At 41.5% G+C, this 27,211-nt stretch overlaps 1 protein-coding gene across 13 annotated transcripts in view; it reads left to right on the forward strand.

Annotated features, from left to right (window-relative positions):
• KATNAL2 (katanin catalytic subunit A1 like 2) overlaps positions 1-27,211 on the forward strand; it is a 240,550-nt gene that overhangs the window by 184,250 nt on the left and 29,089 nt on the right. For 8 of the 13 annotated variants that reach the window (XM_055368780.2, XM_055368785.2, XM_055368783.2 and 5 more), the window contains 11 exons: positions 1,414-1,580; positions 2,929-2,971; positions 6,763-6,880; positions 8,180-8,278; positions 11,601-11,699; positions 11,913-11,990; positions 15,628-15,726; positions 17,818-17,881; positions 18,080-18,198; positions 23,866-23,957; positions 25,955-26,065. In XM_055368780.2, the coding sequence (XP_055224755.1) occupies positions 1,414-1,580; positions 2,929-2,971; positions 6,763-6,880; positions 8,180-8,278; positions 11,601-11,699; positions 11,913-11,990; positions 15,628-15,726; positions 17,818-17,881; positions 18,080-18,198; positions 23,866-23,957; positions 25,955-26,065 (1,089 nt within the window). The remainder of the gene's footprint in view (positions 1-1,413; positions 1,581-2,928; positions 2,972-6,762; positions 6,881-8,179; positions 8,279-11,600; positions 11,700-11,912; positions 11,991-15,627; positions 15,727-17,817; positions 17,882-18,079; positions 18,199-23,865; positions 23,958-25,954; positions 26,066-27,211) is intronic. The other 5 variants (XM_063699202.1, XM_055368788.2, XM_063699203.1 and 2 more) reach the window with 1 other exon arrangement.

Consider the following 27,211-nt stretch of genomic DNA (forward strand, 5'->3'; position numbering starts at 1 on the left):
AAATGTTAGTCATTTTCTCTGAGGGGCAGAATTTTCTTTTGATTTACCAGTATTTTCTAGTTTTTTTCTTAAGTGAATATGTATTACTCCATACTAAAGTTATTAATAAAAAACTGATTTAGTTTTTCTCTCTGTAAAATGAGGATTAAGACATAGTATAGAAGCATGGTGAGACATGAAAAAGTATAGAAGGTGATTGACTAGAGTCAACTGACTGTGGTTTGCAGCTTCTTTAAAATTAGCTTAGGAGAGATACATACATTTCAAGGTCATTGAAAATAATCATGGCATCTTCTTTTAAGAAAGTTCAGGCTAGGCATAGTGGCTCACACCTGTAATCCCAACACTTTGGAGGCCAAGAAGGGAATCAATCGCTTGAGGCCAGGAGTTTGAAAGCAGCCCGGGCAACATAAGGAGACCTTGTCTGAAAGAAAGAAAGAAAGAGAGAGAAGAGGGCTACTAAAAAAGAAAGTTTTCTCTTTCTACTTTCCTGGATCTAGATAGATTCAAATGAAACAGAAAGAACTCTAACCTGCAGCAGAAATCTGAATCTGGGGTCCTTGGATGAGCTCCTGAAATTGTATGCTAATTTGCACATATGCACACTTTTCAGGAGAAAATTGTTGGTTTTAAAAGAAGTTAAGAAATAAAATTTAAGACCTGGAGAGTCTTTCTTCTTTCAGAGGATTTTGAGACACAGCCCTTGCTTCTAGTGCTAAGGCCACTTATATTGGACAGTTTTACAACTGAACAAGTTAAAAATGACAGTAAAGAACAAAGATCAAGGTACTACTTTTATACAGAAACACTCTGAAGTGCAATGTGTGACTGATTAAAAAATTACCAGAAACAAATGATACATTCCAAGTGGATGTTATCTTATATGAAAGTTCTTTGATGATCTTGATTGGTAGATCTTTGGAATTTCCTTCAGTGCTCGAGACTTGTTAATTTGAATTACTTCAATGATGGCAAATTTGGGTTGAATTTGGGTTTTATCATTTTGCCAAATGTTACCTAAAATGAATACCTGTGAATAAAGAGGTAACCAAGTTTGGGCAGATACCCATTTTAGGCTGCAAATGAGTAAAGACAAATCACAAGATGTTTCTTGGTTGATTTACTTATTTGACTTTTAAGCACTTCCAAAAACATCCTTAACAACGGTGACATCACCAGAATAAGTATGTATGTAACTTTCAAAGGCAACTGCTTTGAAAGATAATAGTTAAATATACTTAACAAATATGGGGCTCTTTATAGGCAAACCTCCTATGCACATACTAGTTTTCATCTAATGTGCTATATATAGGCTTACTTTTTGTATTGCATCCCTTTAGACTTGTAATGCCTGTTAGCCATTATTCATTTCACCTCAGTTAATTTCTTCTTTTTCTTCTGTGAAACTGCCAGGTATATCGATACAGCAAATGCTTTGGAGCAAGAAACTAAACTGGGGTTACGACGCTTTGAAGTTTGTGACAACATTGATCTTGAAACTATTTTGATGGAATATGAGAGTTATTATTTTGTAAAGTTTCAGAAATACCCCAAAATTGTCAAAAAGTCATCAGACACAGGTACATGCCTATTTTCTAGAGATAAGTCTTTGTCTCATCTGTAAGATTAGTGTTTCTTTCTCATCTTATTCCCAGATAGATGGAGACCCTCACCCTGCACCAAAGGAGTAGGCCAGGAGGACTGTGTAGCCATTCTCATATCCAGCACAGACAACTGAAATATGATTACCTGGACACTGACATCCCTTTAGGCACTTTGGCATTTGTTTGAGAAAATGTGTTTTCAGGCAATGAAAGCAAAACCCCAGTGTATCATAGGTACTTTTCAGATGATTAGCATTACTTTAATTTCTTTAGAGATGAAAAGAACTGTTGGAAGAGGATAAATGACAGAAGACTTTTTTTGTTTTTAGGAGACCTATTATCTGTCTTGAAAATAACTACAAAAATGAGTATTGGGGAAGCTAATAGCTCATGTATAGATAATGAAAAGCTTTTGAAAGCCATCAATCCAGATAATGATCAATATAATACAAAAACCCAGTATAGGTTAGCAGTCAACAAGGCTGGCTGGAGGAAAGATCTAAAGTGGGGGCCCTGTGCTTTGTAGTAACATTGACTGAGAAGTCTGTAAGTGGGGGAAGTAATTATAAACCAAGGGAGATCATTGTCCTATTTACAAGCCACTTGTTAAGCCACAGACTTTAACATTTCATGTAGGGACCGGGAAACCAAGAGGAACATCAATTTAAAATAGCCAGGGCCAGATCTCAGAGCTAGAAAAGGTCAAAGAGGTATTTTATCTGAGCTCCCTTCCAATGCAGCATTCAGAGCTTGACTTCCTTGGCAGGTGGTTAGATGTGGGCCTTGAAGAGACAGCCCAGACTCCTAAACACAGGGTGATCAGCACTGCTAGTGACATGATCTCACTTCCAGATGGCTAATTCCCATCTAGCATGATACCCCAATTCTCCTATGATATTGGACACATTATTTTTATTTTAACTAGCAGAGTATGACTTCAGTGTTCCCTGCCAGATTCGTGCAATCATCCTGGTGTCCCATGTAATGCAGAAAAATGGTGTCAAGTTCATGAAAGCGTAATGAAATGGTAGCTGTAAAGCTAGCCTATATTGGAGTTGCCACCAGGTCCACAGTCTCTGACATGTTTAATATCTGAGCCCTTTGCAATCTTTCTCTGTGAGGAGATGCTGGAGAAGCTCAGGCCTCTTTCTCTTCGCTGGTAATTTCAGTTCTCTCTAGATGAGAATAGCTTAAAGTCTCTAGATTCCAATTGGTTAAAACCCAAATTTTAAGAACAATGCAAAAAGGGGAAACATACCTGAGAAAATCACTTTGTCACTCTTAAAATTATTTTCTTTCCCTCCCAATGTCTGTTTTGTCACAGCAGAAAATAATTTACCACAAAGAAGTGGAGGGAAGACCAGAAGGTAAAGTGAATGGTAATTCTTCTTAATCAACTCGGCTCGAGGAGCTTGTGGAATCCCTTTCCAGAAGCTTTACCATCACAGCTCTGTGACTGTCTCCCAGTAATACTGACTGCAGTCATGTGACGTGGCCCAGCCCAGGACTTCTCTCATTACAGCTGCCCAGATTTGGGCCAATGTCCGTCTACTCCCCTGGTTTTACTGTAAATAAGTATATCATGTGATGCTCTGTCTTTCCAGGCCATGTGGTATGAAAAGTCTTAACCTCAAAGGTTAAAAGACCCAGGTTCAACTCCTGGCTCTGCTATTTACAAGCATGGAGCAAGTTTTGGACACATAGTGAGTTCCTGGCACACAGTGAGCACCCAAGATATAATATCTTCCCTCTTTTCATCATTTAGTTAGTTTCAAGCACTCCCAGATCAGATGTCCTGACCTGTCTGAAGATCAACAATGAGCCAGGAGGTGTGAGCTCACGCTTCTGGCTTCGCCAGTCCTGACCTGTGGGGACCCATTCTTCTCTTGCTTTTCCCTCCTGTTCACAGCTCATCTTGCATTCCTTTCTCCAGCTTCTCAAGTCCAAATCTCATTTGGGGCTTGTAGCCTCTGATGGGAGCCCCTCTGTCTCTGGACCTTTTTGGGTGCACATATTCTCTCACAAGGCCCCCTACTCTTGCCAGTGTCCTTCCCATTCCTCTTGCCCCACTCCCACAGACCCCTCCACTGTCAGAGCTGTTCAGAAATACCCAGGGGAACAAGGGTGCTGCTGCCGGCTGCCAGTGAGGGCCAGCTCTGGGGCATCGCAACCTGTGGGCTGTTGCTATTACAGTAGGGCCTAAACCTCATGGAAAGACACAGCCATCCAAGCAGTCAACAAAGTGTTTAAAATCTTAAAATCCTCTTGGAAAAAGAAAAGTTAGATTGTAATCACATGCAACTTATTAGGCCCTCAAGAGGTATGGATTCTGTTATGCCCCCGCTACATTTCCCACCCCTGCGACTCCAGTTCCCTTGTTCCAGCCTCAGAAGGAAGGGCCTAGAACACTTTACAGGGCTGGTGGGCACAGCTTGCAAAAATGGCTGTGGAGCCCATGCACGCTCCACGATCCTACTTGTCATAATACTTGGCCTCGGGCTACCTTTGCTTTGTGCTGTTCTGCAGGAAGAGTTTTATCGCTTTGACAAAAGTGTTATTCTTTTATTTATAGTTTCCACAAAGCTAGTCAGACTCTGGGTAATAAATGATAACTGCTTGTGCATAGAAATCATGAGGAGCGTTTGCAGCCAGCTTCGGAAGGCTTTTGGATTCTATTTTTCTGGAACCTTCTCAGCATTCTTCCCTGGCAAATGCTCTGTGAGTGAATGGTGTCAGAGTGCTTTGTTCCCTTTAGGGAAGGAGCACCATGGCACATTTGACAGTGTGGGGGCTCCTCAGCTCCTCTCTGAGTAGACGTTTGTATGTGGCAAGTGTAAAAGTTGAATAGCAAATGGTTAGAATCAGGAGGAATAACTAGGAAAGTAATGAATGGTGTTTCTGTGGACAATTTATACTCAAATATAGTTACTGAAATGAGACATGTCATGAGACTAGCTATTAGCAAATCAAAGTGTCTTTTCCTAATCTTGGAAAAGATTTATAATCCCCACTTAAAGATTTGCTGATGAACCAAAGGAGGAAAGGTTATCTAATGTGATGGATGACAGAAATGGGATCCCAAAAGATCTTAGCAATTCCGGAGATGGGTTCAAAGTAACAAGACGAAATTTAATAAAATAAGGTTTAAGCTCTAACAAGAGTTACAACAAATAGCTCCTCCATTACAAAATCAGAGACCTGGAAATCTCAGTTTACCTGGGCCAACAGTGTGACATGAGTGCTACTGTGGTCCCAGCCCCATCAATAGAAATACAGTGTCCAAAAAGTAGGAGGTCACACTATTCTGGAAGGTGACCAGTATGAGGAAGAATCTGGGAGCCAGGTAACTTTAGAAATGACTAGAGCAACTGCAGATGTTGAGCTTGAACAGATGGTTGGTGGAGGGGCACTCCTTAGAACATTGCAGGAACAGGCTTCAGTTCACCCTCTAAAGGGCGATTGGGCCTTTTCTGCCAAATTCCACAGGGTGCACCTAGGACTAATGGTTAAAGTCAAAGCAGAGTGAATTTGGTTCCATGTTCAGAAGAATTTTACAATCCTCAGAACCAATTTAAAATAAATTGCATCGCTTTGTACATTAGTGCTCTTGTATTTTGGTCTTGTTAAAGCAGATCTTGGGGATCAGTTGCATCCAATGGGAAATCAAAGTGGGAATATAGAATCCCTGTTTCCTGCCAGCTCCACAAGGATGGTGAGGCAAGTTTAAATACAGACACAAACACATAAACACACACATACACTTCCACACACACGTATATAACTTCTCTTGAGTCAACACTATTAATATAAGTTTGCATTTGTAAAATGCTTGGTTTTCATTTCATAGATATTTTATTTTTGTGCCAGCAAAAGGGTGGAGAAAGACATTCTTATTCCTAGTTTAAAGATAGAAAAAAAAAAACCCCAAGAACTGTTAGTGTCCACTTCTCATGACGCTCTCCCCAGTGAGACCAACACTCACAGATGTGTCACCATGTGGACATTGGTGGTGTTATCGACATGGGTGGTCTTGCTGGCCAAATAGCTGTGCATTTATATTAGACATGAACATTTATTATCCCCACAAAGAAAGGAAGTTGAAATAGCAGCTCTCTGAGATCACTCTGAACATGGGGAGACTTGCTTCTAATGAACCTTCTGCAAATGCATCTCACATATAGGGACAAAAGTGCTAAGAGAACTAAGCAACAATGTGGGAGTTCATGTTCTGCCCCCACAAGCTAGTCCTGTCTCTCTCTGGATGGCATCTTCTACAGAAAAATATGGATATTCCAATACTGAATTTTATATCTAATTATGAGGATGTAGTGAAAAAAAGTGATTTGATCTTTCTATGGATATATAACATATATACAGTCATACCACATATATAACTATGTATACAGTAAATGCGTATACTCTTGTAACCACAGTTACAGCCACCGGCAAGCTACCTTTGCCCCTTCTCAGTCAAATTCTCCCCATCTCCATCAGAGTTAGCTACTCTTCTGACTTCCAGCCCCATCAGTTTGTTTTGTCTGAAGTAAACAATTGTTGATGAAAATTTGTTTGGCAAATATGATTGGTCTGGGACAACACTGATGAAGGGAAGTTTGTTTTCCTTCTGCAATCCCCTTTTGATGTTTATTACTCATAACATGCTGAGAGGTATTTTAAGTAGGCAGGATATATCCAGGACACTGGATTAAAACCATGGGCCAATCCCTGGATTTCCTACTGTTTCTTAGTTTGAATGGGAGGACTCCTTTCTCTCACACAGCTTTCTCCTGGTCTAATGCTCCTTTTAAGGAAGGTGGAAGGAACAATGGAAGAATGCTTGTAAAGTAATGTATTCTTAAGAACTAAAGCTATTTGCAGAAAGGCCGAAGCTATGTGGTGTGAAAGGGAAATGAAGAGGGTGAGTTGGGGGGCTCCAGGAGGCAATCTTAGAAGAACCCAGTGAGTAGCCTGGAGGGTGTTAGGGCCAGGAGGTGAGTAGCCAGGTGGGTGGATCGCATAGGTGGAAGGGCCCTATAGTTGCCACCTGCATATCTTTCAATAGCTTTCTTAAATGTGCTATTCTTAAGAATAGTTGTTTAACTACCTCAAATTAAGTGGCTAGAATAATTTCTTCCAAGGTCTTTGTTCCCTCCCTTAGGATGATGAACGACAGTTGTCAAAATCTTCCCAAGATCAATCAGCAGAGGCCCCGGTCCAAAACCACAGCGGGGAAGACAGGGGACACCAAATCTCTCAATAAGGAGCATCCTAATCAGGTCAGGATGGCTTGGCTTGACTTTGTGAACAGTACACGTGGCTGAAAAATAGCCCTATGAAAAAGGTCACATTTATTTATTTTTTGAGGACCTATGCTTTTAAAATTGCTGTGTGATCTAATTGAATTTTAGGTTTTCTTCCAGTACACTGGACTAAAACCATGGACATATCCCTAGATTTCCTAATGTTTCTTAACTTGAGTGGGAGGACTTTTTTCTCCTCCAAGTTTTTCCCCTGGTCTGAGTGCTGGGTGATTGGCCAGGGTGGGGCCGGGGCCCAGTCAGAGCGGGAAGGCCTGGTTGCTGTGGAGCTTGATCCTCCCATCTGAGGTAACTGTTACCTGAGGTAACTGAGCTAACCAAGATAGCAGGTCTTCCCATCCCAGAGCACATTGCTAGGTTCCTAAGTGTAGGCCAGGCAGAGCCTACACTACACTTCAGGTGTGGCTGGGTCTCAAGGTCTCCTGTTGGGCTCCTCCAAATCGCACATGGTCAGCCCTCACCCCAGACCTTCATGCTGGACTTCCTGGGGGCCAAGAAGGGCAGCAAGGAGAGAATCCAGCAGGTGAGTGAAGTCAATGCCTCCTGACTCAGGAGGCTCATGTCCAGAACCTTCTTAGTTAGGACAAAACATCCCAGGTTTCAAAGGAAAGAGGACCAATGGAAACTGAGAAAAGGAATTAAAAAAATTAATGTCAAATAATGGAAAGGTATAATCACAATATCCGACTGGTCAAAAGGATTCTCTCCCCCTCAAGGAGGTCCTACGGTTCTGGCCGCTGCAGCCTGACTCAGGTGGAAGAGAGGTGAAGGTGGGGCAGGATGAGTCCCATGGGAGGCTGGTTGACTCTGCCATATCTCCAAACTCAGCCACTCCTGGCCAAAAACACCCCTGATCACAGGAGAAAAGACGAGCCAGCGAATGGGGATGGGTTGAGGCACAACTGTTTGAAGCACATTGGAAAAGCTCCTTGGGGCCCATGGGGCCTGGCATCTTCTCAGTCTTCCAGGGACAACTCTTTCCACATAGTGCAGGCAGACAGCTAACTCGAAAAGCTGCTTGGGGCCCATGGGGCCTGGCATCTTCTCAGTCTTCCAGGGACAACTCTTTCCACATAGTGCAGGCAGACAGCTAACTCATCTTCCTGGGTCTGCACAAATGTGGCTAAGCTACATGTGCACATCGCGTTCACAGAATTGCTATCCAGCATCGGACTTTGCTTGATGGAGTAGGCAGGTACATCCAGCAACTCTCCATGGCTGCTCACAGCCAATGTGTCCTTGTCTCTCTTTCTTCAGGAGGTAGTTGATAACACTCGCCTGGAAAGTGCCAACTTCGGCCTACATATATCAAGAATCCGTAAAGACAGTGGAGAGGAAAATGCCCACCCACGAAGAGTAAGTGAAACTCATGAACCTAACACTGAAAGTGGTAATTTCTTTTTCCTTTTAAACATGAAAACAAAAAACATTATTTTTGTCAAACAGGAAAGTTAAGATGTGATTTTTGAAGGTTGGCTGTGAGGTAAATGGAGAAGAGCGTCAGAAAATGGGTTCTTCTTTGGAATCTCCTTTCTGAATGAATGGGCTGGCATGAACTGCCCCATCTCTAAGGAACTCAGTTTCCACATTTGTAAATTGAGGGGCTTGGAAGAGATTGTCTCTAGTGTTCCTATCAGCTTAAAAATTCTGTAATAACAATGACAAACATTGGCATGATCATCCTGCATCGTTCTCATCACTTTTTTTTTTTTTTAAGAGATAGGGTCTTGCTCTGTCACCCAGGCTGGAGTATAATGGTGCAATCATGGCTCACTGCAGCCTCAAACTCCTGGGCTCAAAGAATCCTCTTGCCTCTGCCTCCCAAGTAGCTAGGACTACAGGCATGCACCATAACATCCAGCTAATTTTTTTCATTTTTCTAGAGATGGGGTCTCACTATGTTGCCCAGGCTGGTTTCAAACTTCTAGCCTCAAGCAATCCTCCTGTCTGGGCTTCCCAAAGCGCTAGGACATCTGCGTTATTTAGTGAGTTGGAAACGCATACTCACTCTGCTCTGTCCTGTCAGTGGCATTTGATTAGTGGTGTCACCTTTCTCCTTGGAGGGATGGCTCCTGGTCTAAATGTAATTTCATGTGGACCATGAAACATCAGTTGATACAGGGTTGATTTTGTCCTTGATAGATATTTTCACCTTTTTCATAATGAATCTCATGTCTGGATTTCTAAATAATAATGTCTTAAGCAGAAAAGACCCAGATTGGGTGGATGTAGTCAAAAGGTAGATTAAAACATGTAATTTGGAAATGAATTGCACCATATTGCTCTTGGTCATACTCTCCAAGGTTGTAGTTCTTTAAGCTTCTTCTTTCTTTCTTCAGCCAAGTGCTCAAACCTCTGGAGTGCTGACTTAGTTCTGGCCAGCTCTTAGAAAAACTGAACTCTGTGTGTGTGAATTTGGAGGGGTGACTGGAGCATCTCCCTGAAAATCAAGAGCAGTGACCTCACTGGCCTGAACTGACTCCCTTTAAGGGCCTCACTTACATGGTAATTGCTGAAGATGATACCATGGGAATCAACACCTCCCTTGGAAAAATGTCTCCTTGTTCACCTTCACTGCTTCTATTGTGTTTTCACTCACCTTTGCCTAGCTATTTTGTGGCATCAGTTTCTCTTGTGAATGCCTCACATTGAAATGAATGGATGTTTTTGATTGGGTCACAAGGAAGGGATCATTTAACCCAGCACTTAACCTTTGAAATAGTCTGACTATAAATCCTCTTACCAGCAGAAATGTCCTCAAAGGCACAATGTAGATGGCTTTCTCCCTAGCATTTCATATGTCCATAGGTTATATGAGGGTATATGGCCTGGGGCCAATCTCAGAAAACCCCAGGTCTGTCATTTCTATGTTAGTACCTGTGTTTGTCTGTTTTGCATTGCTATAAAGGAATACCTGAGGCTGAGTAGTTTATAAAGAAAAGAGATTTATTTGACTCATAGTTCTATATGGCACTGGGATCTGCTCAGCTTCTGGTGAGGCCTCAGGAAGCTTTTACTCATGGCGGAAGGCAAGGGGACGTGGCATGTCACATGGCAAGAGAGGGAACAAGAAGGGAGGGAGATGACCTGCTCTTATAAACAACCAGGTCCCTCGTGAACTAATAGAGTGAGAACTCACTCATTACAGTGGTGAGAGCACCAAGCCTTTCATGAGAGCTCCTCCCCAACGACCCAAACACCTCCCACCAGGCCCACCTCCAACACTGGGGATCACATTTCAATATGAGACTTGGAGGAGGCACACATCCTTACTACATCAGAATCCAAGCTTTAGGACACCCTCCCTGCAAATTTAGTAGGTATGTTGTTCTTGAGGGCATAGGCTTCAGAGTCAGCCTGTCTAGATTCAAAACCTGGCTCAGATGCTCCCCCACTATGTAACTTTGGGCAAGTTGTTTAAGTTGTTTCATAATTTCTCCAAGCCTCATTTCTCTCATCTGTAAAATGGAAATAATCATAGCGTCCCCTTTAAGTCTCATGATGAAAGGAGAGCCTTGGTGCAGTGCCTAGCACATAATAAACACTCCATGAATGTTAACTATTATTATTATTTTTTTTTGTTGTTGCATCCTTGCTTTTTCCTTCCTACCTCTAGGAGGGACAGGGTGATATTGGAAGGATCATGGGTTGGGAGAGAGATTAAGTGGGTTTAAATCCTGGCCTTAAGCCATTTATTAGCTGTGTGGCCCTGGGCAAATTACTTAACCTCTCTGGACTTACTCCCACATCTATGAAGCCAGGATGTCACTCCTGACTAACAGAAGTGTTATAAGAATTAGAAGTAGGCTGGGTATCCTGGTTCACACCTGTAATCACAGCCCTTTGGGAGGCTAAGGTGGGAGGATAACCCGAGGTCAGGAGTTGGGAGACCAGCCTGGGCAACATAAAGAGACCCCACTTCTACAAAAAAACATTTTTCAATTAGCCAAAAGTAGTGGCGCACATATGTAGTCCCAGCTCTTTGGGAGGCTGAAGTGGGAGGATCCCTTGAGCCCAGAAGTTTAAGGCTGCGGTGAGCTATGATTATGCCACTGCATAACAGAGTGAGAGCCTGCCTGTCTCTTAAAGGAAAAAAAAAAAGGATTAGAAATAATCCTCACAGGATATGGAGAAAAGGGAACTCATACATTGTTGGTGGAAATTAAATTAATTACACTTATACCCAATAAATTTATACAAATTATATACAAAAATAACAAAAAAGAAATAGTTCTCACAAAGAACCCTTCACACTTATTTTGTACCCAGCACTCTATTGAGTGGTGAACGTGTATCACAATCCATAGACAGGAACTCTCATTACTGTTGTGCCAATGAGTTCTTTCTGCATGTGTAATATTTTAAGAGGATAAGACCATACAGGGGAAGTCAACATATAAGGGAGGAAGCAGATGGTCTGTGTCAGGAACTGAGAAATACTCATGAATTTTTATTCAAATCCACTTCATTCTGGAAAATGTACTTACAATTTTTTAAGGTGCTCCAACTTGAGGAAATCATCACGTTTAATACTAGTGCTGGTTCTTTTTAAAGCTTAACTTGAAGTTTGCCCTATATACCAGGGTCTATAAATGTGTCTTGGTTTAATGAAACTGAGTTATTAAGAAGAGTCTTCTCTTATGTTCTCATGGCATAAATAACCATTCCTCCCTTTCAGGGCCAAATCATTGACTTCCAAGGGCTGCTCACAGATGCCATCAAGGGAGCAACCAGTGAACTTGCCTTGAACACCTTCGACCATAATCCAGACCCCTCAGTAAGTGGCAAAGATGTGACATTCATCTTTCAAATTGCCAACATCCAGATGAACTCTGGAAATATAATTTTGAGTACAGTGAAACCTTGAGATCAAGTTAAAGGCCATAGCCACCTGCCATTGTTTGTTTCACCAAGACCTGTGCATGCCCGGGGTTTCTTCCTAAATTATGAAGCAATATTGTAATGTGAGCCTTTCCGCTCCTCTCATCAGGAACGACTGCTGAAACCTCTGAGTGCATTTATTGGCATGAACAGTGAGATGCGAGAATTGGCAGCCGTGGTGAGCCGGGTAAGATCTGATATTCAATTCACAAATTTACGGAGGCAGTCTGGGGCTTCTGGAGCTTTGTGGGCTGCTTCTTTTATTAATAACAATAAATATGATCATTTATTTATAAAGTGCCCCCACTTGCGCAGGCACTCATATTGTTTAGAGGCACAATAATGCATGATAAATAAATTATAGAATCATAAAATTACTATATAAAAACCCCACCATCTCATGATAGAGGCCAAGAAAACCGAGAGAGAAAAAGACTTAGGAATGAAGGGACAGGTGAAAGGTTTTATAGCAGAGCCAAGAGTCAAGGAAAGAAAGCCTCTTAAAGAAGAAAAGAGTATGTCTGCATCTGGTTTAAAAAGTCAGAGCCTAGAAATAGAGACGTCGGGAGTCTGATGATATCATCATTGAAAATCTCCATGAAAAACGCAATTAGCAGGAAAGACTACCATCCAGACTACGGACTTTTCCAGCTTGCACTGTGGAACCAGAAGGCAGTGAAGAACAGGCTTTGGAATTAGCTGACCTGCCTTTGATTTCTAGATCCTTCTCTTGCTAGCTGTGTGACTTTGGGCAAGTTCCTGGGAAATAAAATAGATTCCTGAGTTATAGGGTATTTTTCTAATTTCTATTGCTTCATATTTAATTGAAGACTGAAACCTAGGCAGGCTCAGAGGGGGGTTTAAAATGATCCCCCAAATTCACAGCTCCTCTGAGAAGCTAAGGGCTCCTGAGCTGTCTCTGTTCAGCTCAGCAGTTGTTTCCTGTATGCCTCTTATGTGTCAGGTGTGTGCTGTGGGCTGGAGACACAAATGTGAACGAGTCAGAGCATAGTCCTTGCCCTCAAGAGTTTCTCATCCCAGGGACAAGGTGCACTTTGAGAGCATGAAGGAGGGAGGGGTGGGGAAAGTGTTAGGAAAGAAGACAGGAAATCGCTAAGGGAAAAAGTGGAAGAGGGAGGCTAGAAGCTGTTCTGGGCATAGGCACATCCATGAGAAATTGCAGTTTGTGCACATGTCCCATGGGCCACCTAAGAAGCAGGGAGTGGTGGGGAACGAGTGGAGAGAGGCAGGGTTCCTGAGGAAGGGTGCTGTGAGCAGTACCCAGGGCTGAGAACACACCTATAGAAGAGGGGACCTTAGAAAGGTGCCCATCGGAGGATGGGATCATCCCATGTGCTTGTGGATGGCTTGTTCTATGACAGTGAGATGAATGAATAGCAAAGAAAAGGAGATGGGGAGACCATCTATGAGGTTTTTACCAGTGAGAGGGGATGAGGGACTGAGCCAGGCTGCAGTAATCCCAAATTAATAGTCTCATTACCATTTTTGCAAAAGGGTAACATGACTATGAGGATAGAACTATAGAGTGGAAATGGCCTGAGATTATTCCATCTGGAATCCTTTCTATAGTAGCATATGCGGTAGAAACCCTGCTCCTGCTTGAATGCTTACAGTGACGGAGAGCTCACCACCTCATGAGGTAGTCCTGTTGAGTTCTGACTGTTAACTTTGGATTGATATAAGGAGAAACTGTCAGTTGGGAAATTAAACATTACCTTGTGGAACTCAACTCTAGAAGAGGGCAAGAAATACTGCTGTTATCTATGGATGCTTTTAATACCTAGGTAAATGAATCTTCCTTGTGTGCCGAGATTTCACTAAGAAAGGACGGTAATAAGAATGTGAGTGGCTGGTGGGCCTGCATGTACATCCAGGCTCTATAGACAGAATAAGGAAGACTGAGTCCTTTCTCCACCATTCAGTCCAAGAATGGATTGTAAATATCATGCATGACCAAAGTACTTTTATAAATACTTTCTCTAGACCAGGTGCAGTGGCTCACACCTACAATCCTAGCACTTTGGGAGACTGAGGTGGGTAGATCACTTGAGGCCAGGGGTTTGAGACCAGCCTGGCCAACATGGCAAAAACCCATCTCTACTGAAAATACAAAACATTAGCCAGGAGTTGGAGATTAGCCTGGGCAACATAATGAGACCCCATTTCTAGAGAGCATTAGCTGGTATATGTGGGTTTCCCAAGATCGACTGTGGGACTTGAGTATGCACAGATTTTGGTATGGGGGAGAGTGTCGGGGGGGAACAGGGAGAGGTTCTGGAACCAATCTCTTCCATATGCCCAGAGACCATTTCTAGAGACCCCATTAGCTGGGCATGGTGGCATGTGCTGGTAGTCCTAGCTACCTGGGAGGCTGAGGCATGAGAATCACTTGAACCTGGGAGGTGGAGGTTGCTGCACTGTAGCCTGGGTGACAGAGTGAGACTCCATCTCAGAAAAAACAAACAAACAAACAAACAAACAAGAACTTTCTCTAATAAAAGTGAAAGTTGGCTGGGTGCAGTGGCTCACACCTGTAATCTCAGCACTTTGGGAGGCCGAGGCAGAAGGATCACTTGTGTCCAGGAGTTTGAGACTGGGCAACATAGTGAGACTCCGTGTCTATAAAAAAATGAAAAAAATAGCTGGGCATGGTGTGTGCCTCCTTGGGAGGCTGAGGTGGGAGGATTGCTTGAGCCCGGGAGATTGAGACTGCAGTGAGTGGTGATCATGCCACTGCCCTCCAGCCTGGGCTACAGAGCGAGACCCAGTTTGAAGAAAAATTAAAAATAAATAAAAATAAAAAAATTTAAAAAAATTAAAAAAAATAAAAATGAACCTCCTATGGTGGAGGGAACTGGATGGGTGGGGAGCAGGAGTAGCACAAACATCTCACCAGCATTTAAAAAATGTATTTATATTTTTGGTCCCTGTGCATATATTACTTATTAAAAATTATATAAATATAATAATTAGTTTCAGATTTTTTCTGTAGTCACTCAGAATGACTTTGGAAAGAAGGCTTTTTGGGCTTTTTTGATGAAACACTCTAGATATTCAGTTTGCCTGAAACAACTCCTACTGAGAAAGGCCCCTTAGTGACTGCTCTGAGGCGTCTGGTGAAATTGAAGTTTGGAAACTGTAAATTAGTTATCAGTAAAAGCTACCTTAATTGATTACCCTAGATGGTTGCTACAGGGCTCTACTATAAGAGGAGAAAAACTGCACTTTTGCTCAGTTGTCAGCTTCCTTGAATTCTGTAGAAGCAATTGCTCCTGCTGGAAGTAGGGAATGATCGCTAGCGAAAAAAGAGAAATTGGTTTCAGAGGAGCATTATCTCCTTTATGCAACAAATTAAGACAGTGTTTGTGAGATCAAGGAACAAGAGCAAGGCCAGGCACTGGCTAGGAACTATGTTTCACAGTAAAACCTAATGTAAGTTGAAGGCATATTCTGTAGCTTCTTTAATTATGGTTATAAATCAGCATGGTTTGCTATTGACTGAAAACAGGTAGAGTCCGTTGTTAGGAGATTTTTTTTTCTCCCTGAAAAGTACCATAATGTGTTATCAATGTCTTCTTCAGGGAAAATCATTGAATATTTTCATGGCATACCTTTGGTGAACTAACCCAAAATTACAATGTATATATGTGTTTATATATATATATATATATAAAAAATATGAACAGTTTTTATCACCAGCACTTTATATCCTATTGTAAGTCAAGTATTCTGCTGCTCCCAAGTTTATTACAGCTGTAGAGGAAAACATCAGTTTTAAAAAAATGATCAAATGTGCATTGCAGGACATTTATCTCCATAATCCAAACATAAAGTGGAATGACATTATTGGACTTGATGCAGCCAAGCAGTTAGTCAAAGAAGCTGTTGTGTATCCTATAAGGGTAAGGACGGGAAGCCTCTTGGGGGTTATTTCTGTTCACTATCCATTGGACAAGCTGTATGTCACACAACTATCAGGAAGGGAAGGGCAGGATGATTTTCTGTCCACACGTTAACTTTTTGCTTGTGTCACAGCACTTTCTCAACCCTGCAGCACCAAAGCCTGGTCCATTCTAGATCATTTAAAATCATATTACATATTAGTTCAAGACAGGTGTCTGAGCTAAGTGAAACTTTAAAATCTAAGACCATAGTATACATGATTTGTCAGATTGATTCAAATTAGTCTGCTCCCTTAAAAATATTCTTATTGTTGTAGAAATACCTCTGGTAGGGGAGAATCTCTCACTTTGTTTCCACAGATCCTTCCTTTACACCCCCACCCCCCTGACCTACCCTCCCCAGGATCATCTGGGGCTTTGCTTCTGGCTGGTTGTGAAGACTGGACAGCCCCTTCCAGGGCAGTGACCAGCAAAGCCAGCCTGTTGTGCTCATTACTTATTACTGACAAATCTCTGTGCAGTTTACAAACTGGGTAGAAAAATAGAAAAACAATACTCTCCATGTTTGATTTACAAATGGGGTAATGAGGAGATAAGTGATAACTTAGCTTTTGTTGTGTAACAGACCACCCCACAACTTAGTGCCTTAAGACAACAATTTATTTGTTTGTAATTCCGTGGGTAGGCAGTTGGAGCTGGGCTCAGCTGGGCTGCCTCATCTCTTTTCCACGTGGTATTCTTGGCTGAGCTCAATCACAGGTCTGAGCCATCAGCCAGAGTAGCTGGAAAAGATGGAGAGACTAAAAAGGCTGGGACAAGCAGTACAGCCAAGGTGTCTCTCCATGTGGCCCCTCTAGCAGGAAAGTCCAGTCCTGCTCACATGGTGGCAGCGGGTTCCCAGAAAGAGGCAAGAAAGGGAAAGTTCTAATTCACAAGCATCTTTCATGCCTCTTATATATTTTTGCTAGTCTTATATTTTCAAGTCTCTTACATTTGCTAATGTCCCACTGGCCAAAGTCACAAGGCCAGGCCCAGATTCAAATGTTGGAGAAATAGGCTCCACTTCTTGACGAAAGGAGCTACAAATAATTTGTGACCATTTTCTGTAATCTCCTGCTGTTAGGATTATGAATTTATTTTATTGAATAACCTATTTAGTCTTAAACCACTGAGCCCATGTGGCCCCTGATTTTTGGATGCTTTCCTCTAAGGAGACAAAAATCAATACATTTGGATTCTCTTTTCCCCCTCTTTCTGTGTTCACACTTAGGGGTAAGAAATACACTAGTGTTCAGAATTAATAGAAATTTACTCACCTTTTCCTCTAAATGGAACTATAAAACTTTTAAAAAGGATAGAACATCTCACTGAAATTCCCTGGATTTGTTGTCCCTGTGGCATTACAAGCTCCATATGTGTGGAGATTTGACATCAGGATTAGCATGAAACTAATAGCTAGTTGTAATTTTACTAATATTCCTTGCCACACCCTCTCCCCCATTCTCTACCAACCCTTGCCACCCACATTCCCCAGATTGTTTGAATTTGAACTAATAGGAGAGACTTCCTGAAGGCCACGCATGTCCTGTTCAGCATTGGTGTCTCTTAATGCATTTGCCCCTGAATATTCCCAACTTCCAAAACAGGTTTCACCATAGCTCTGTACTTTATTCGAATAAACCTTTACTAATTGGTTCTAGTATGTATTTTAAAGTTCATACCTGCTTTACAACATTCAAAAGATTGCCAAATGCTGTCCATATAGAAGTCTGGGGAAAACGATGTTATGCATGTAAGAAATAACTGTTTAACGGAGAGGAAGAAATACCTACATATACCTTTCCTTCCAAAAAAATTGGTCCTTTAAAAAGCTGCAAAAATTGTCAGGCATTCTAATCAAGCATGAAAATAAAATTGGGATGAATAAGATCTGTTTATTTCGGTCAGAAGCAGACGACCTTAAGCAAAAAAGGGAGCCCTGAATCTTAGAGCTGTGCTGCTTTGACTTTAGCTTTCCCGGCTTGTCTGTGCTGAGAGTATGCAGGCTGATGTGTTGGTACCAAACCTCATCTTTGTTCCTTGTTTCCTTAGTATCCACAGCTATTTACAGGAATTCTTTCCCCCTGGAAAGGACTACTGCTGTACGGCCCTCCAGGTAAACACAGCTTCCTATTTTGATGTCAGTGTTAAGTGTGTGTGCAGAGGATGAGTTGCCCCTTCTGTCCTCACTTCAGGACTGGGGCACACGAGAGCTGAGCAGTCACTTCCTTCCTTGTGTGTGAGACTGACTTCTGTCTATAAGCAGGGGGATGGAGTTGAAATGCCTGCTCATCTTTTATGTGTTTCTCTTTAGGTACAGGAAAGACTTTACTGGCCAAAGCTGTGGCCACTGAATGTAAAACAACCTTCTTTAACATTTCTGCATCCACCATTGTCAGCAAATGGAGAGGGGATTCAGAAAAACTCGTTCGGGTAGGAATTCTTAATTTTGTTTTTAAAAATAAGTTCTAGTGTAATACAGTGGTACAAAATGATGTCAGAGTTTCTTTGCTTTTAGGTGATTTTATGTGAGATCTCAAGATCCACTCCTGGATCTTGATTACCAGCAGCTTGGGAAATGGATTGTCTATTACGTGTGGATGTTAATTGTGCCCCCATCAGCAAAACATGATCTCCCTTCCTTTGGGAATTTGATCAACAGCTCTTTTTTTATTCATGCAATTTAGGCATGAAAGCTGGGGGAAAAAAATCTCTGACGTGGCATATTTTTTCTTCATTCAAGAAGTATTTATTATTTAACATGTACACTATATTTGGTTAACATTTATTGAGAGGCTACTACTGTATGTTAGTCCCTATGCTAGATACTCTAAGAAAGAATCAGGAAACTTTAAACTTCATTATTCTTTCAGATGTTCTGAGCACCTTTGCTTCCATAGTGCCCATAGCCTGTAAGATTCTTTGCTTTCTTTTTTTTTTTTTTTTAGACGAAGTCTTGCTCTTGTCCCCAAGGCTGGAGTGCAATGGTGCGATCTCGGCTCACTGCAACCTCTGCCTCCCAGGTTCAAGCAATTCTCCTGCCTCAGCCTCCCGAATAGCTGGGATTACAGGTGCCTGCCACCATGCCCAGCTAATTTTTTTTGTATTTTTAGTAAAAAAAGGGTTTCATCATGTTGGCCAGGCTGGTCTCGAGCTCCTGACCTCAGGTGATCCGCCTGCCTCAGCCTTCCAACGTGCTAGGATTACAGGCCACCACGCCTAGCGATTTTTTGCTTTCTTTCAGAGGTTGTTTCCATCTTTACAATATCACATTTATAGTTGATGTTATATTTTATATTATAAAATGGTACTGAATCGTCCAATGACATTAAGAGCACTTCCATTTATGGTTTAGGTCCCAGTGTAAGACAGGTCCTTCTTTGAAATCCTGTTAAACTACCACCCTCTGTAGAATGGCAGATATGTAATCAATATAAGTGAATATAAAATATTACGTATTTTCTGAAAAGTGATTAACAAATTATGCTTAAATTACATTCCCTTAGATGACTGTTTCAAAATATGATGGCCTATTTGGAAGTCATAATAGAATATGTTTAAAGGATTGATTTTCCTAAAATAACCTATTATCTATTACCTTGATATCATTTTCAAGTTGTTGCAAATATGTAAGCTTATATAAATTCTTGTTACCCATTCAAGATGGTAATTTGTGGAAATCTACATTGATATCTTCTATTTCTTTGTTCTTCATCTTGCATCTAACTCAGTGCCAGTTCCGAAGATGGGGCTTGAATTTAGCTGCACCTACAGTTATGGTTCCATGCGATTTTAGTTAGCTGGAGGTTCAGTTACGGTTGGCCCTTGAACAACAGTTGGCCCTTCAACTGCACGGGTCTACTTATATGGGGAATTTTTTTCAACAAAATACAGTATTCACAGGATGCAAATCCCGAGTATATGTGGGTTTCCCAGGATCGACTGTGGGACTCCCCAGTAGCTGAGACTATAGATGCACACCACCAAGCCCAGCTAATTTTTGTATTTTTTGTAGAAATCAGGTTTCACCATGTTGCCCCGGCTCCTCTTGAACTCTTGGGCTCAAGCAATCCTCCCACCTCGGGCTCCCAAAATGCTGGGATTACAGGCATGAGCCACCATGCCTAGCTTCTCCCTGCCTTTCTAAATACAAGTAGGAACATACTATGTTTCCTTTTGTACCTGGCTTTTCCCCCAACTTAATATGCACAGATTTTGGTACGGGGAAGAGTGTCGGGGGAACAGGGAGAGGTTCTGGAACCAATCTCTTCCATATGCCTAGAGACAACAGTAGCTGAAATTCATCTCACTAGAATTCTTATCACCCTGAAGTCTTTTTTTTTTAAAATATCATTTCTATATGCTGAATAACAACAAAACTCTTAAAAGATACCACCCAGAATTAGTTTAGGTTCATCTCCTATCATGAAAAGTGGTGTTTGGAACCACGAGCACCAGACACTGCAAGGTACCCGAAGGAAGGTGACATACTCTTGAGACAGGACTTACCTAGACAGAAGAGGAAACTCAGAAAGTTTATAATATTCCTAACAAAGATTGAAGTTACATGGATTTTCTGGTTTAATGTTGAATAGCCAGAAAAGTCAATTAACAAGAATTATCCATCCTGTGTTAGCATTGTATTTACTTAAAGTTTTCCTCTGGTTCAGTATTATTTTGTTAGGATTCTAAGAGTGAAGAAAAGTCCCAGTGGAGTGGGAGCAAAAAAAATAAATTAAAAAAAAAAAAGAGTGAGGAAACAATTCCTCTCCCAATTTCTTCCTTTTTTGTTTTTTTTTTTTTCACAGAGTCTTGCTCTGTCACCCAGGCTGGAGTGCAGTGGTGCATTCTCGGCTAACTGCAACCTCTGTCAAGTGATTCTCCTGCCTCAGCCTCCTGAGTAGCTGGGACTACAGGCACCCCCCACCACGCCTGGCTTTTTGTATTTTTAGTAGAGACAGGGTTTCACCATATTGGCCAGGCTGGTCTCAAACTCCTGACCTTGTGATCTGCCTACCTTGGCCTCCCAAAGGGCTGGGATTACAGGCATGAGCCACCGTGCCCAGCCTCTTCCTTTCTTTTACTATATATTTTTAAAGTAATTAGCCTTAAAAAAAAAAAAGTATAAGAGGATACACAGACTCCTGAGCCCTCTCTGCAGAGGCAACTACTATTAACAGTTGCTGGAGCAGCCCTGCAGAACATTTATCTATTATCTACGTTAGCATCAACAACTGTTTCTTTTGGGTGTTCTGTTTCTGTTTTGTTTTGAGGCAGGGTCTTGCTCTGTCACCCAGGCACCCAGGCCAAAGTGCAGTGGCACTATCACAGCTGACTGCAGCCTCGACCTCCTGGGCTCAAGTAATCTTCCCACCTCAGCCTCCCCAGTAGCTGAGACTATAGGTGCACACCACCAAGCCCAGCTAATTTTTGTATGTTTTGTAGAAATCAGGTTTCACCATGTTGCCCAGGCTCCTCTTGAACTTTTGGCTTCAAGCAATCCTCCCGCCTTGGGCTCCCAGAATGCTGGGATTACAGGCATAAGCCACCATGCCTAGCGTCTCCCTGCCTTTCTAAATACAAGTAGGAACATACTATGTGTTCCCTTTTGTACCTGGCTTTTCCCCCAACTTAATATATATAACTTGGGTATTGTTCCACACTATTATAGATAAAGCATGTTCTTTTATATGTCTATATGGTAGTTCATTGCATAAATGTACCAAAACGTATTTAACCAGTCTTTGCTTGATGGGCCTTTAGATTGTTTCTAGTCTCTTGCTATTATGAACAAAGCTAGAGTGGGCAGTCTTATATGTACACGTTTTTGCCTATATAGTATGGGACAATTTGTACAAAGTAGAATCGCCAAGTCAGAGGGAACAGACATCACTGATTGCCAGATTGCTTGCCAACAGGGTTGTACTCGCTTACAGTGCCATCAATGGTTCATGAGTGTGTTTGCTTCTCCACACCCTGGCCAGCACACCAATATATTTTTTAAAATAAACATTTGTCAATTTAATAGCAAAAAGTAATAGTGTATTTCACTGATTAAACATGCATTTCAATATTTCAGTGCTCAAATATGTATTTCTTTGATTCTGAATGAACTTGAGCAACTTTTGAAAGGTTTAGAAAATATTTATATCCTTTTGTGATGTGCATTTTTATTTTGGATATTTTAAAAAATAATTCAAGAAGAAACAGATAACCTCTGCTAACCTCGAAGGAGCTCGTCTCATTTCCCTTCAGAAATTACATCATTTTCTCTTTATTTTCCGAACTTTTGGGAAGATCCTCAACTGGACAATCTTGGTCATGCTGTCAGGCTCCTTACTGTGAAGCTTTCAAAGAAAGCAAACCCTTCAGGACCTTCCCCTAAAGCAGAGAAGCTTTTTCTACCATTTGTTTCTCTTTCTATTCCAATTAAAGAGTTATTTATAGGGAACCATTGGGTTATGTTCCTCCCTCCCCTACTAATGTCTGTGCCTCTTAGGAGCTGATCGCTACTGAATAGTTGAGTGGTCTCTTTAGCAAATGCATACATCTGTTGATGCTTACATCTTTCAATGCACCGCCCCCCAGTTGTATGATTTAACTTCCTCCAGGTTCCTCTGAAAATTTTAGACTAATGCTTCCAGAAACACTTACCCATGATTCTGTATATTCCCTGCGAGTGGAAAGAGCAATGCAGAGGACAGTATGAATGCCTAGACTCCAGGCGTGGTTCTCCTTCCAACTGGGTGTTTGGTCTAGCAGAGGCTCTTGGTCTCTCTTTGCCTTTAGTGAGCACCTTAAAAACATGTACGGGTTTTATATTCTAATATTTCATTCCTCATTGGGTAGATTGCCACCGTCGTAATCACCCTTAATATCAGGTATATTTGGGCTTCTTTGTGTATGTGTGTGACAAAGACGGAAAGTTATTTGCCCTGAATTAGGTGGTCTCCATTGTATCTGAAAGGCATTGTGATGAATGCCCCAGCATTGCCATTGTTCTCTCAGTTCATTAAACCTCAGCCAATTGTTCCTATAAAACAGGATTCTGTAAAAGGGAGATGCTGGTGCATGCGCTTGAATGTACCCCAAGCAGTGGGGAAGGTGAGGTATTTCCTGTTCAGTGACAGGGAGACCTGTAAGGGATGAGCTGCTGCTGCTCGTGAAAACCACAACCTGACTTTTTCAGAACCCTTTCCCTCTAATTCTGTGATGGTTTGCTAGTGCTAAGTGACATGGAGAATAAATCCCCCATGCCTATTAAAGAATCTCTGTTCTTTTTTAAATCTCCACTGTTTTTTCCCATCAACCAGTGAAGGATTGTATATGATGCTCAAGAGATCAGTTTCAGGGTTAAAAAAATAAAGGTTTAGGTTGTTATATTCTATTCATCACCACCACATCTCCCTTTAGAGCTCTTTATTTTGTTTTTATATGTCTGTTCTTTTGCCGGTTGCTTTCCTGTTCTTGTTCAGTCTATAATATTTTATTTTATTCTCAAATAGAACATCGTATTCAATCGAGAATTGCCTTCCCGTACCTAAGCCTATCAAGCAGCCTTGTTGAGGTAGTGTGGGAAGGCAACGGAGTAATTTGGAGAACACAAAAGGGCTAAATTTGTCAGCCTTGTTACCCATGATGGGAACCCAATCCTTCCCCTGAAATCCTTTCTTCTGAGAATAACCTCCCATTGTTCCCAAAGATTAAGGGAAGAATTATCAAATGATTATACATATTCCAAAGCTCTTGTGTCCATATGGAACATATTATTGGCAAGGTGTTTCAGGGGTTAACTGGCCAACTGCAAGCTTGGGAACCTAAATTTATCTGAAGCTCTATATTTATGATTAGTAACCTTGGAGTAACCACCTACTCTCTGCCTCTAATTTTATCAAGTGATAAATGGAAATAATCGGACCATCCAACCCCATGGGGTGAAGGTAGGGAGAAATGATTGTAATGATTATAAAGTTTTTGTGAAATAACAGAGTGCAGCATAAATGCTTATTATTACAGTCATTCTAAGTTTTTACTCTCTGGGAGCATCTGAGGACTTTAAGTCTATAAGCTTGAACACTTGCTTGCTTTTCCCCCACCCAGGTGTTATTTGAGCTTGCCCGCTACCACGCCCCATCCACGATCTTCCTGGACGAGCTGGAGTCGGTGATGAGTCAGAGAGGCACAGCTCCTGGGTAACAGACAGGGTTGGGGTTTTTGTTGTTGTTTTGTTATTGTTGTTTTTTTTGTCATCGTTTCTCCCCTCTTGTGTGTGTGATGGTCGGAAGCCCATAGACATTTACTAGCAGAATGGGCCTATTAATAAGCCCACAAATTTTCTGCAGACACATGGAAAGGTCTTTAAATTAGATCCTGTTAACTGAATAGCTGATTTAAGTAGTTTTTATAACCGGAGGAAATGCCATTCTCCCTTCCCCCATTCCCCACAGAGTGGTTTTCAGGCCTGAAGATCCTCTAGCCCCAGGATCCCAGGCTGCCATATCGGTTCTGCTGGCTGAAAATAGCCGCTGTGATGGCCTCCTCTGGAGCCAGAAGGGCTGCCCCTGGGGAATGAGGCTTGCCCACTCAGCCACTGTGCAGGGCCACGTCTGTACTTCACTCCTGAGAGGCAGTCCTCGACGGTGTGTGAAGCCTGGGAAAACACCACTTCTCTGTGTCATCAGGTTATGGCTCAGCAGGGCTGACTTTAAATATGTCACATATATTATCTCTAAAGATTGAGTGTCACTGAATGTCCTCAGCAGGAAGGAACACTTCTCAGACTGTAATAAGCCTTCTGTTTGTGCTTCCAAAAGCCAGAGTAGTGTTATGCTTTTTGTTCGTTCGTTTTTAAGATCAGCTTTCTGTCTTGATCAGAGGTATTTTCCACTGAAGCTTTTTACTAAATCTGGCACCCCTGGCTTGAAAAAACAGATCTCTGAGAAATCTCAACACAGCTGCATTTATTAATGACCTTTAATGGTCTATCATCAAGGCAGAAGTAATAGTAATAAAACACAATTAATTAGCTTGTTGGAAGTATAACTATAATATAATTTATGAAATTTTACTCATTGGAAACCATTTTCCCAGCAGGGAAAAGCAACCATAAAGATGTACCCAAGTAATATATGGGATTCATGTAATTGATTGAAACAGGACATTTTCCTCAGCTTAACTGGAGCTGGTGCTTGTCAGCCCTAGGCTGAAGCACTCTGCTTTCTATACCAGGCCTGACAGGAGCAGGCAACTGCACAGGCACCTAGATGGGAATGCAGCAGCCCACCCTCATAGTCACTCTACAAAGACCAGGTCTCCCTATGCACTTGTTGTTACGTGTGCTTTGTCGAGCTCTGTCCCCAGTTTCCCACAGCCTTCATCGGGCTAATGTGAAGACTCTTCATCTGCTATCCTTGTGTGTGCTCCAGGTTCTGCCCCGAATTTCCATTTCCCTGTCTGGGATCAAAGACTCTAACATTAGAGTCTTCAAAGGGTCAGGAAATAGGGATGGGTGCTCTGAAGACTTCTTTGATAATATTATGTTAAAGGAACTATAGTTATGGGCAAATGATAATTAAACATATAGCAAATATATGGGCAAATGCTAATTATATATTATGCTTATAATATATGATAAATAAATCATATATATACACGCATATATATATATATTGAGAGACGGTCTTCTCTCTTAGGCAAAGGTAGTTGAGTATTAAGGGGCATAGACCCTAAAAAAACATATACCTAGCCAGGCAGGGGGCTTGTGCCTGAGGTCCCTGCTACTCAGGAGGCTGAGGGTGTGAAAGTACTTTCCTGTGTGCTATGTAAGTGAAAGGGATTATCCTCAATTATGTCATTTTTAAAGAGGTAAATAATGCTGCAGGTAGACACAGTTGGGCTGCATTTAATCTACCAGTGGGACTGTGGACCCTTTAGTTATTTTCTCCAGCTCACTGCCTGCCTTTGGTTTTCTTTCAAATACCATCATTATATTCATTTATTTGCTTTCTATCATACTGTATGTGAAAATAACAGCAAATTGCTCATTTTCTCTAACTCTAGTATGAATGGCTCCATTGGCCATCAGAACAGAAACTGTTCTACAGTCACAGGGACATTGCTGTGAATGCTGCTCTTGTCATGAGGGCGAAGGCTCTGACACTTAGGAGAATCACGTCTTGTCTCTCTGTAGGGGAGAACATGAAGGAAGCCTGCGGATGAAGACAGAGTTACTGGTGCAGATGGATGGGCTGGCGCACTCAGAAGATCTCGTGTTTGTCTTAGCAGCTTCTAACCTGCCGTGGTAAGAGACCAAGAGAGTAAATTTTGAATACATTTTCAGGAGTCACTAAGTGCAAATAAAAATTTTATATTGACCACTTCAGGCAAAGCCGTGTTGTTTGGCTGCAGCCCTGGAAGATTAATGTGGAGGCTTTACTGTTCAGGTCCCCCAATCCTTGCTGTCTGTACCATGAAAGATCTGCCTTAACAGAGGAAACACAGGCCAGGGTGACCATTAACAATATTTAAAATGTACATTTCAAGATTCAAGCCAAATTATATAGTATGTTTAAATTAAGTAGGACTTTGGCATAGAACTACAAAATACTTAAAATCTCCAGGACTCAAATAATATTCCAGAAATAATATGTTTGAATTTTATAGTATTAAAATTAAACTTTTTTAAGTTAGGAGGAAAATCTTCTCTTTAATGCTGCACCGTAAATAGAAAGGTAAATAATCTCTAGTGGAAAATGTAATCCACTCTCAGAGTCTTATTTAAACAGTGTCCCAGAGTGGTTTAAGAACAATTCTAGATGTGGAATTGGGAAATAAGAGATGTTGATTAGGGAAAAACAATATCTACTTGGAGAATATATTTTAAAAATAAGTATAAGCCCTTTATAGTTCTGAGAATGTTTTCACATACATTATTTCTTTCAAGCTTCAGGCAAAGCAGGAGACAGATAAAGGGAATGCTGTTCTTCCCATTCTCAGAGGGGACCAAGGTCAAGAGAGGTCAATCCACCAACATCAACAACTCTTGTAGGCTAGCTGGGACTTGTGACCTCATGCCCCTCACACCCATCTCTTGCTCTACATTCAAACATGAAAAGAGAAACTCTTCTGTAGTGCATGCTAATTATCTCGGACCACCCCCAAACCAGAAGTCATTGAAAAAAACCATAATGTTCATTTGTAATCTGTTATTTTAAATATACTCATAATTTAAACCTGGCTCCACCTCCCCTTGAATCTAGAATACTTTCTCTACTTGCTCAGGTGATCAGCATTTTAGAATTTGAAGATATAGGATCTATATATAATAATATCAAAGTGGAGTCCAAACAGAGAACCGTCATTGAAATGTGATTGTGGAAACTTTTAGGGAAGGAATCTTCTTTCCTTCAAAGGTTTAAAACAAGGTTGATCATAACCACTGGGGGTG

This window comes from Gorilla gorilla, chromosome 17 (assembly GCF_029281585.2).
Source record: "Gorilla gorilla gorilla isolate KB3781 chromosome 17, NHGRI_mGorGor1-v2.1_pri, whole genome shotgun sequence".
NCBI lineage: Eukaryota > Metazoa > Chordata > Mammalia > Primates > Hominidae > Gorilla > Gorilla gorilla.